We start from the raw sequence: 9,915 nt of genomic DNA, 5'->3' as shown, positions 1-9,915 counted from the left end.
TGTGGAAGGAACCATTTTATATATGTTTCCAAAGAGTTCCATTTACAACCCCAAAAGTGAGCCTACCCTCTGTAAGAAGGGCCCTCCCAAATTACTCATTGAGGTGTGGCTGATTTACCTGGCAAAGATCTCGGGTGGCATACGAAAAGGCAGCACATTTTTTTTTGGACGAAAAGGCAGCACATTCAACTGTGAAAGAGTCAGAAACACACCAAGTAAACAAGGCCACAGCGAGACATGAGCAAATGTTACAATTTAGCAGCTCAATGCATAAGCTTTGCAAAAACAGTCAAATAAGATTATGTATATCTATTGCTTAAGTTTATCTGATGCTTAAGAAAGACCCCTCCATAATTCCAACCACACCGAACCAATATCGCCTATGCTCATGAAAAGAACCCCAGGCCTGGTGGAGGTTTCAATGAATACTCTATTTATTCTAAAATAACCACTCTTTGAGAAGGTTGTGGAGCACTTTTGGCTGCCTTCTCCGAAGCATTGGCAAGGCCCTGTAACATTCTAAGAATCTCAGTTGTGTCTTCCAAGTAGTACTTGGCCTTACTGGGTTTCTGGCCGACAGTGCAAGCAAACACTTCAGCCACCGGGGAGAGAGAGTCCCTTGCACTCATTATTACCTCGAACATGTCTTCATCAGACCTGTCATCTCCAATACAGAGAACAAAATCTGGAAGCATTGTTTTCTGTTTCTTTGTTAAGAGGAGACGTTCCGCTACAAGGCCTTTGTTGACACCCTATGGAATGGTAAGACAACAAGTGAAACTTTTAATATTGGGGATAAGCTTCAGCGTGAAAGATAAATATTATCACAAATTCACAAGCTCAGAAAGAGTTTGCATAATTTTTTTTTTTCATGCTTCAAAATCTTAAAAGCAAATATCACAAACAACATAGTGACCCCTAAAATATATAGGGGAATCATAAAGAGTGAACAGAAAATTCAATATCCATACTAGACCAATCACTGAACTGCACAATCAACCTTATTTAAATTTTATTATTTAAGCAGTCATGAATCATGATGAGCCTAATAATAAGTTTTTTCAATTCTAAACAGTCCAATAAATGAGAATCACCATGAGACATTTTCTTCCTTGAGATGAATGAAAAACCTAATGTGGGAAAACCTGAAGAACCAAAGATAGGTTTTCCTCCTCAACAGTCAAATAAAGCTCGACGACTATGGAGGTTTAAGAGCATTTATTTCTCAAATTGCCACCTTCTTCAGGTTATGCTCAATAATACCATTTGAATCCTCTTGAATTCTACCAACTCAATTGGCTTAGGTTAGTTGATGCTCTCTCAAATTTGTTCGACATGTTAAATGGGGTAGAACTCATCCTTAAAATTGGTTCTAAGGGAAAGCAAAGGGTGGCCATGCATTTCTTTCCAAAGGGCGGCCATGTGTTTAAACATTACATATCCCAAAAGATATCTAGGGGATGTGTGACCTTAGTAACACTCCCCTTCAGCACCGGGGTTGGAGACACATTGTTCTCCACCCCACGTAGGGCAAGAAATACTAACTTGACCCATCCGTATGGTACACCTGCTATGAAACTATGTTACACCCAGTGTTTCCCATCATGACACTGGCGGAGAGTGTTAGCATAGTCCCACATCGCTTTAGTACCTTTTGGGATATGCCATGTATAAACACATGAGCAGCCTTTCCTTGAAAGCCGGTTTTTAAGGATGAATTGTAACCATAGGCTTAACATGGTAACAAAGCACAGGTATACTACAAGCAACGGTTTGTATCTCCTACCCTGTTTGGAGGAAGAGAGCGGAATGTCTCCAGTGCTGGCGCTGAGAGGGAGTGTTAGCATAGTCACACATTGATTGGGTACCTCTCGTATATACGATATATAAAAAAATAGGTGCCTTTTCCTTGAAATGTTTAATTTCTTATAGGTAATGCAGGTCCCTACAGAACATAATTATTTGCACATTGGGATTTCTTCTAGGATAAGATATGTGACAGGGCTTAACTTTTTTGTACTTAGTGTTTGCCATAAAAAGCTAGCCCTAAACGTTCTGGATTACTTAGAACATGTTAAACGCCACAGAAGCCAAGACAATGGCAATGGATAGCAAGAACTCATTTAATTTATATCTGTTCCTAAAGTTAGGAATGTCTCTAAAGTTGGCAGTGGAAAGGAGAAAAAGAGCCACTAACCTGAGGTTTAACTTCGACAATGTGCTGGCCACTCTTGACAGAAACTGGCTCGTTGGCAAGAACACTTTCCAGGTGATCCAGAAGCTCCTTAGCCTGACAGAAGCCAAAATCCGGATCCGCATATTGGTAATTCCAAACAAGAGCACTTTCTTTGGTCTCTATCGTAGAACCATCAGTTGTTTCAGTGTATAACTGCATTACTGGTTCAGCAATCTGTTTCCAATCAAAATCTGGAATGGAGACACAAGTTTCCCATTCGGCATTATGATTTGACCTGAAAAGAAGATAGCACTAAACTTAAATCACACCCCAAATAGACAAATGAATATTCAGACATGTTTCTCCTTTCAAAACTCTACAAAAAGAAACTGCATCACAATGTTGGATACTGTGACAATTTTTTTTTTTTGGGTCAATTACTGATTCTGAAGGTTGCACTTTAGTACTCTTCACAAAAGCAAGAAGAAAGGCCTAACAGTTAGTACTGGAGGCAGAAGAAATGCCGAATTGACTACCATTTGCATTCCGAAAAAATAAAAATAAATAAATTCAGCATAGAAAGCAGCACAAGTCTATTATTGAGAGCAGAGCATGATAAGCCAAGAAAGCATGTGAGAATGAATCAATTGGGCTCCACTGTCGATCTCTGTACCATAAAGATTATAGTTTTATCAACTGTCATATAATAATTAGAAATTTTCATGTTCCAGTTTTAAGGGGTATCTGGATATCATGTAAATTGAACCCGTCGAACTAGGGTTCTTTTCCTATTTTAGGTAAATAATTCAACACATGCAATAGCTATCCTAATTTAACGTGTTCCTTTTTCACCCTTCTATTTTGTGCAAGACACTTATTTATCATTTGAAATCTAAATTTTAATTGTCTACAGAAGCTGTTAGAAAACTAAACAAGTGAGATTGCACAGTTCATCAGTTCTTCGTACAACTAGAAACAGGACTTGCCGGTCCCTTTTGGAAAAAAAAATGAGCCAGATCCAAGCCTAGTTCAATATCAATATGCTTACAGTAATTAATAATTCCATTTTGCAAGGAGAAAGCTACCAACGGTTACATACTGGGAAAATGTTTCACTGATGTTTTAAGAATAGTCAAACAAAATGGAGAGTACACTATAAACAAGTTTATATTTTCTGCTCCACTTCTTTACCTTTTTTGAACTTGTCCAAGTCAACAACCAGAACTTAGTTTCTGATAGAAGATGACTAACTAAGGTTGCATGCATAAGTGTACAGGACAGCCCTAACAACTGGCATAGGCAGTCAACCAGAAAGAAAGGAAAAAATATCTAAAGGGTGAGCTATATTAGTAAGTGAGTGCCTTTTTTTCTCTTTTTCATCTTTTTTTCCATCTTACGCTCTTTTTCTTCTTCCCCTTTCTTTTCGTACCTTGTCTATGTCTCATTTATAACAAGGAACAACATGTTTATCCCCTCTAGTTTAGACTATGGCTTGTACTCAAAAGGAACAACATGTGCAAGGCCATAGAGCCCCTTAATGGGGAAGCAAGGGGGGAGTAGGGGCAATAACAACAACAAAGAGGAACGTACCTCACAAAATAACCATGCTCTGCTGCGATCCCGAGCTTTGCACAAGAAGAAAACCATTCAGTTAAAGTCTTTCTGTCTTTCCCACTAACAAGAAAGACAACGTTCCTTGGATCATTGCACAAATTGTTCAAGATTCCAACAGCCTCTGTATTAGGAGTGGTAATAATCGAACCCGGCAGCATCATAGCACCATCATAATCCAAAAGAATTGCTCGATTTTTGGTCCTCTTATAAGCTGAAACAATATGTTCAACTGAGAGCTTTCTGAAATTTGGATCCAAAGCAATCACCCTGAATCCTAACCCAAAACCAATTCCCCAGCACCTCCTCCTCATATGGTCCCTACATGCCCTTTCAAGATCCTGCAAGAAGCTACGCGCCCAATATGCAACATCATGTGTAGTAACATACCTATAATGCTTCTCGTGCCGCAACTGTTTTTCTGCCTCAGGGACCATAAGGGCAGAGTCCATAGCTTCAGCAACAGCATCAATGTTCCACGGGTTAACTCTAATTGCTCCGCTTAGTGATGGAGAGCACCCAATAAACTCAGATACCACTAGCATGCTTTTCTTGGGGGCTGTTGGGTTTAGTCCTAAAGTCTCATCTAGCTTCTCATTTCCTTGGCGGCATATTATATACTCATAGGGTATAAGATTCATCCCATCCCTCACTGCTGTAACAAGACAACACTCAGCAATTACATAATAAGCAATTCGCTCATAAAACTGAAGTGGGGTATCAATCAAGACCACGGGATTGTATCCTTCCCTTCCAAAAGTCTCATTGATCCTCTTCACTGTGGCATCAGTTTCTACCTGGACCTCCCGGACATCTTTCCCCCGGCCTCTTGCAGGGTTAGCAATTTGAACCAAAACAACCCTACCCCTCTTATCAGGATGCTGTATAAGTAACTGTTCCATGGCCAAAAGTTTCAAACTAATTCCCTTAAAGATGTCCATGTCATCAACCCCAAGCAAAACAGTTTGCCCCCTAAACTGATCTTTCAACTCAGCAACTTTTGATTCAGTCTCTGGAAGATTCAACACACATTGCAGCTGGCGTATGTGTATCCCAACAGGAAGAATCTTAATGCTTACAGTCCGACCATAATACTCAAGCCCAATGTATCCTCGCTTAGACTGATATGAGAGGCCAAGCATTCTACTACAACAAGATAGGAAGTGCCTAGCATAATCAAAAGTATGGAAGCCAATAAGGTCAGAATTCAAAAGTGCTCTTAGAAGCTCATCTCTTACAGGAAGTGTCCGGTATATCTCAGATGAAGGGAATGGACTGTGGAGAAAGAATCCAAGCTTCAACCTATTAAACCTCTTCCTCAAAAATGTTGGCAAAACCATCAAATGGTAATCATGAACCCACACAAAATCATCATCGGGGCTAATCACTTCCATTACTTTATCTGCAAATATCTTGTTCACAGAAACATAAGCTTGCCATAGAGACCGATCAAACCTGCCACCAAGATCTGGTGATAGAGGAAGCATGTAATGAAATAAAGGCCACAAATGTTGTTTACAGAAACCATGATAAAATTTACTAAAAAGTTCAGGAGGGAGAAATGCCGGGACACATTTGAAAGTATCAAGCAAAGTTTGGGCTACATCATCTTGCTCACTCGGGTCAATTTCTTCTTTAAGACAACCAATATAGACTACTTCTACATCTTCTCCAAGGCCATCTTTGAGTTGCAAAAGAAGCGAATCCTCATCCCAGCTAAAGTACCACTCCCCATCGTCTCTTCGATGGGCTCGAATTGGAAGCTGATTTCCCACTATGATCATCCGTTCTTGAGCAATGGACGATGGAGCATCAGATCCAACACTATTACTGTTATCATCATCAAGCTCAGACAATACTCCAGCAACAGTTGCCACTCGGGGGAACCTCTTTTTCTCACGGCCAAAAGTTGGGGAATCACCAGAAGTAAGGTCAAGTAAGTTGGAATACGACCTTGAAACCATTGTGGACGAATTGCGAAATTTTGGTTAACTTGGAGGTGAAAGAGGATTATGTTGATTTGTCTCAGTCAACTTCTACAAAGAATTCCTGCTGAACAAATATAATCAGAACACAGAAAGCAAGAAATAGTTGAAATCTCATTGAAAATGAAATTGTTAACAAAAACCCACTAAAGCTGCATACAAGCCCTTACAACACAGAGAGATGCTTTACAAACAAAGAAAATTTAGCAGAAAACTACTTTAGCTTTCCTCTCAACAGACATCCAGATGATGCAGAACAAGAACATTTAAATGTAACAAATAGCCAAATACTAAAATCTGGACACTCAAAAGCTACTCTGAACAAACGCAGAAAAATTAAGAATCTACCAACAGATTTGGAGTCACCCAGAAGCTAAATCCGAAGAAATTACATCTAGCACTTTCAAGTAATTTACCTTCAGAGTCCAGTAAAGCAGCAACCCAGAAAAATAAGAATCTTCAAAAGAGTTTATCTACACGGGCAAAATCCATCAAAGTAGCGTAAAAAAACAAAATGCATATTCAACCCATGTTCCATTTATCAAAGTAAAAAAATAATCTTGACAGAGAAAGAGTCAACTAAGCAAGTGAAGAAAAGGCACAGCAGCACCACTCAAAACCCAAATGGAAAAGTGAACAGAAGTACCAAAAAGGAGGCTTTAAACAATCATTTCAGAGTGGAGTAAGAAAACCCACCTTTGCCTTGGAGTCAGATATTAGAGGAAGAGCCGACGGTGCTAACTGAGACACCAAAGATTCTCTCTTTTAAACTCTCTTGTGACAATTTGCATTTGGAGAAAAAGGCCACTTCTTTCACTTTCAATATGTTAAAAAAAGAAATTTATTCAGACCACCATTTCCTTTTACGTCCGACAACAAAACACATCAGATGTCTTTATACGAAGAATTGGATTCTCACTCTCTCTCTCTCCTCACTCTCTCCCTCTCTCTCTCTCACTAGCTTTGTGTGAGTGATGAGTGATGACATGATCAACATAAAACAGTCTTTCTCTAGCATTGCTCAACTATGGTTAGTTTTTCTTTTCTTTTCTTTTATTTTTTGGTCAGGATTTTAACTCAACTTCAGGGAGAGGAAAGTTAGCTCAGGAGACTTGGGAGTATAATAGACTCTGAGCTTTGTATTCACGAACATAAGATTGGCCATTTCAAGTTTTGTCGTATTATATTAGTTTTTTCTTTTTCTTTTTCTTTTTCTTTTTCTTTTTCTTTTTCTTTTTCTATTTGTATTGCAAACCTTGGCGGCACCTAACCACTTTTTTGTATTTAGTTTCATCAGTTCCGATCTTTTGAACTACAGGGGTTGTGGTCATTCACTATTGGATGTAAATTCAACGGTTCACTCTCTCTTGCACTCATTTTAAGAAATTTTTTTGAACCATTGGATTAATATCCAACGGTGGGTGACCACAATCTCTTGAACTCCTGTGGTCCAAGAGATCGGGACTATTAATTTCTGTTTGGGCCCAAATTTGACACGCCAAAACCAAAAGCAAAGAGCCCACATCACTTCCTGGGCCGCTTGAAACGATTTTAGCCCATCAGCACGTCCAGTCCATTAAGCAAAGCAAACAAGCCAATATCACGTGGCCCAAAAGACGTTAGGAAAACTGGGCCGCAATAGAAGCCAAAACAGCCGAAAGAAGAAATGGGCTTGACGGTTTGGATTAAAAAGAAAGATACCCACGTGACCCTGACTTAGAAAAGTCAATGAAATCGGCTCGAGATAAAGTTTGAACAGGAGCAGGCAAAAAGAAGAACAACGCAGAAGTGGCTTTGCTGCCAGGAGATCAAATTCCGCTTAGTTTATCTAAAGATAATCTGGATATTTTTTAGGAACGCCATTTTCAAGGATAAACAGACTCTGCTTTTATGAAAAGAGAGATAAGCGGGAAACAGGGAGCTGTTCGAAAGCTGAGAACTAGCTATCTCAAAATTCCAGATTCTTGCAGAAGCAGGTAAAATGGAAGAACAAGCATGGCGCCCCATCAAAAATGCAGAAGCAGTCACCTCAGAAAACTAATCATTGAGTGTTTTCTTGCCAGAAAATGGATGGAACCCCTGTTTATTTTAATTAAAAATTAAAAAGATTTTTTGATTACTTGCCGCCCACTCTCAAAGAACATTTCATATATATAAGAGGGGGTGAATAGAAAAAAGACAATCAACCAAAAACAACCCAAAATTCAGTCAAAAGACAAACACTCAAATGGTCACTTGATCGCAGAATCCCAAAACAAAGTTCCAACAGACTCAGAGTCTGAAGTACTCCAAAAGCTTTCCAACAAGCTTGCAGAATCATCTTGTTTTCTCCCAACAGAGGCAATTAGACCACTACTTCTGAGTTGAATCCCAGTTCATAAGTCAACAATAACGAGATTTCTCTCGTTACAAATTTGGTTCAGCAAAAGCCAAGACTAGCAGAGTTTGAGTATTTTCAAATATGAAAAACTCAACAAATTTATGAAGAATCCTGACTAAGCAGCACAGGTACTACAGTACACCCCCAGCTCAAGTCCAGCCACTTCTGCCCCTTTTAGACTGGAGAAATCCCAGTTCTGCCCATCCAAAAGCCTTCCAGGGCTTGAAATAGATTGAAGCTCTGCCAAACTCAAGCTTTGGTATCGATTTGCAGCCAAAACCCATCAGTTGAAGTTGTTTGAAGTCCAGTCCAGCACAGGCACACCCAGTCCAGCCCAGGACAAAGGCAACTACCCAGACAGAAATGGAAACACAGTCCTCTTCCTATCTTTGTATAGTCAGTTTTCCCTTTTTGAGTCTTGTAAAAAGAAGTTCTGCCTGAAATCAGTTCAATCGTTATCATTTATTCTGGCCAGAACTACCAGTTTTATGTTGAGAAAAAGTATGAAGTCCTTACCAATCTAAGGCATAGAAAAGAACTTACTTGGGAGATATTCCTCACCCAAATTCACAATCGTTTGATCAAAGTCAATAGCTTGGGGCGCAAGCTATTCTTATTCCCAAGTCTATTAGAATCAAAAATTGCTAACAGTGGCACGCTCGACACATAAAGAAAGTTAATTTGCTGACCAAACCATGGTCTTCGAATTAATGGGGAACTTTACCCTACCATCATAGGAAACAAACAGAAACGGGTTAACAATTTGGCACGCCCAGTGGGACTTCTCAGTATATATACCCTGCAGTACTTTTTTTTTTTTGGTGAGTAAGGGGGGCAGGGCCCCAGCAAAAGAAACAAAACTAACTAAGATCCAAGCAAAGCCAGCGGGGCCTAGAGGTCCCCATCGCATCCTCAGCTAGTAAGGTGCCGATCCAATCTGGAGCAGAGTCAAGGGGCCAAATGCCCAGATCCCGGTTGAAGCTTGCCTGGGCTAGCCTATCAGCCACGCAATTTTGCTCACGGTAGACATGGTTCACACCACAGTTTCCAAGTTGATTTATAAACTTTCTGCAGTCAGAGGTTACTCCAGCAAGAGGATGGAAGTCAGGTGACCCAGATCTATGGAGGAGCTGAACTGCAGTAGCAGAGTCCATTTCAACCACAAGGTTAGGGATACCTCTCTCTGTTGCCAGTTTGAGGCCAAAAAACAAACCCCATAGCTCTGCGTCTAATATCTGTCCCTTGCCCAGGTTGACTGTGAAACCTGTGATCCAATCCCCAACGGAGTTTCGGATCACACCTCCAGCTCCAATACTTCCATTAGAGCTTTTCCGAGACCCATCCACATTCAATTTGAAGCAGCCAATAGTAGGGGGCTCCCAAGCAAGAGAGACAAGGGTCTTGGGATTAATAGACCGAGGAGTATAAGCACTAGATGACCATTCAGTAGCGGCCTTTAAAATGACAGTCTGAGGGCTAGAAGGGAGGGGTTCCTCCTCATTAAACACAAATTGATTCCTCCATTTCCAGATGTACCAGCAAGTAAAGACAAACCCAATGTTCCAAGGCATACCAGCATTCCAGCGAGATTTAGTAAACAGATTACTAAAGATCCAGACTTTGAGGTCAGTGTTGAAAAAATGGGTGCTTGGAGGAAGGGTTAGCACATTAGTCCAAATACTCTGAGCTCTGGACAATCTCTGAGGATATGGAGGGCAGATTCCGAAGTCCAACCACAGACACCACAGGACGGGTCAGAAGTT

The 9,915-nt window shown here is 40.3% G+C and overlaps 1 protein-coding gene across 4 annotated transcripts; it reads right to left on the bottom strand.

The window, feature by feature from the left end:
• On the bottom strand, positions 1-6,715 carry TPS5 (trehalose phosphatase/synthase 5). 4 transcript variants are annotated; one of them, XM_021948335.2, is made up of 4 exons: positions 6,469-6,715; positions 3,767-5,839; positions 2,198-2,471; positions 1-752 (listed from the first exon to the last, which is right to left on the bottom strand). In XM_021948335.2, exons 2-4 carry the CDS (start codon positions 5,749-5,751, stop codon positions 435-437), a joined length of 2,577 nt encoding a protein of 858 aa, XP_021804027.1. In that variant the 5' UTR covers positions 5,752-5,839; positions 6,469-6,715; the 3' UTR covers positions 1-434. The 4 variants fall into 4 exon arrangements, with proteins under 4 accessions (XP_021804027.1, XP_021804007.1, XP_088109234.1 ...); XM_021948315.2 differs by having other exon boundaries at positions 3,767-5,836; XM_088253108.1 differs by lacking the exon at positions 6,469-6,715 and adding an exon at positions 6,189-6,457.
• Positions 6,716-9,915: the final 3,200 nt, after the last annotated feature.

Source organism: Prunus avium, chromosome 5 (genome assembly GCF_965620075.1).
Source record: "Prunus avium chromosome 5, drPruAviu1.hap1.1, whole genome shotgun sequence".
NCBI classification, from domain to species: domain Eukaryota; kingdom Viridiplantae; phylum Streptophyta; class Magnoliopsida; order Rosales; family Rosaceae; genus Prunus; species Prunus avium.
Note: the sequence above shows the minus strand (reverse complement) of the source record. Positions and strands in the feature narration are given on the sequence as shown.

Excerpts from the sequence above, each read along its gene's own strand:
- TPS5 (XM_021948335.2), bottom strand. The coding sequence starts at position 5,751 with ATGGTTTCAAGGTCGTATTCCAACTTACTTGACCTTACTTCTGGTGAT. Across the intron at positions 2,472-3,766 it reads GAGCATGGTTATTTTGTGAG|GTCAAATCATAATGCCGAAT; the intron begins GTACGTTCCTCT and ends TCTTCTTTTCAG. Across the intron at positions 753-2,197 it reads TTGTCGAAGTTAAACCTCAG|GGTGTCAACAAAGGCCTTGT; the intron begins GTTAGTGGCTCT and ends ACCATTCCATAG.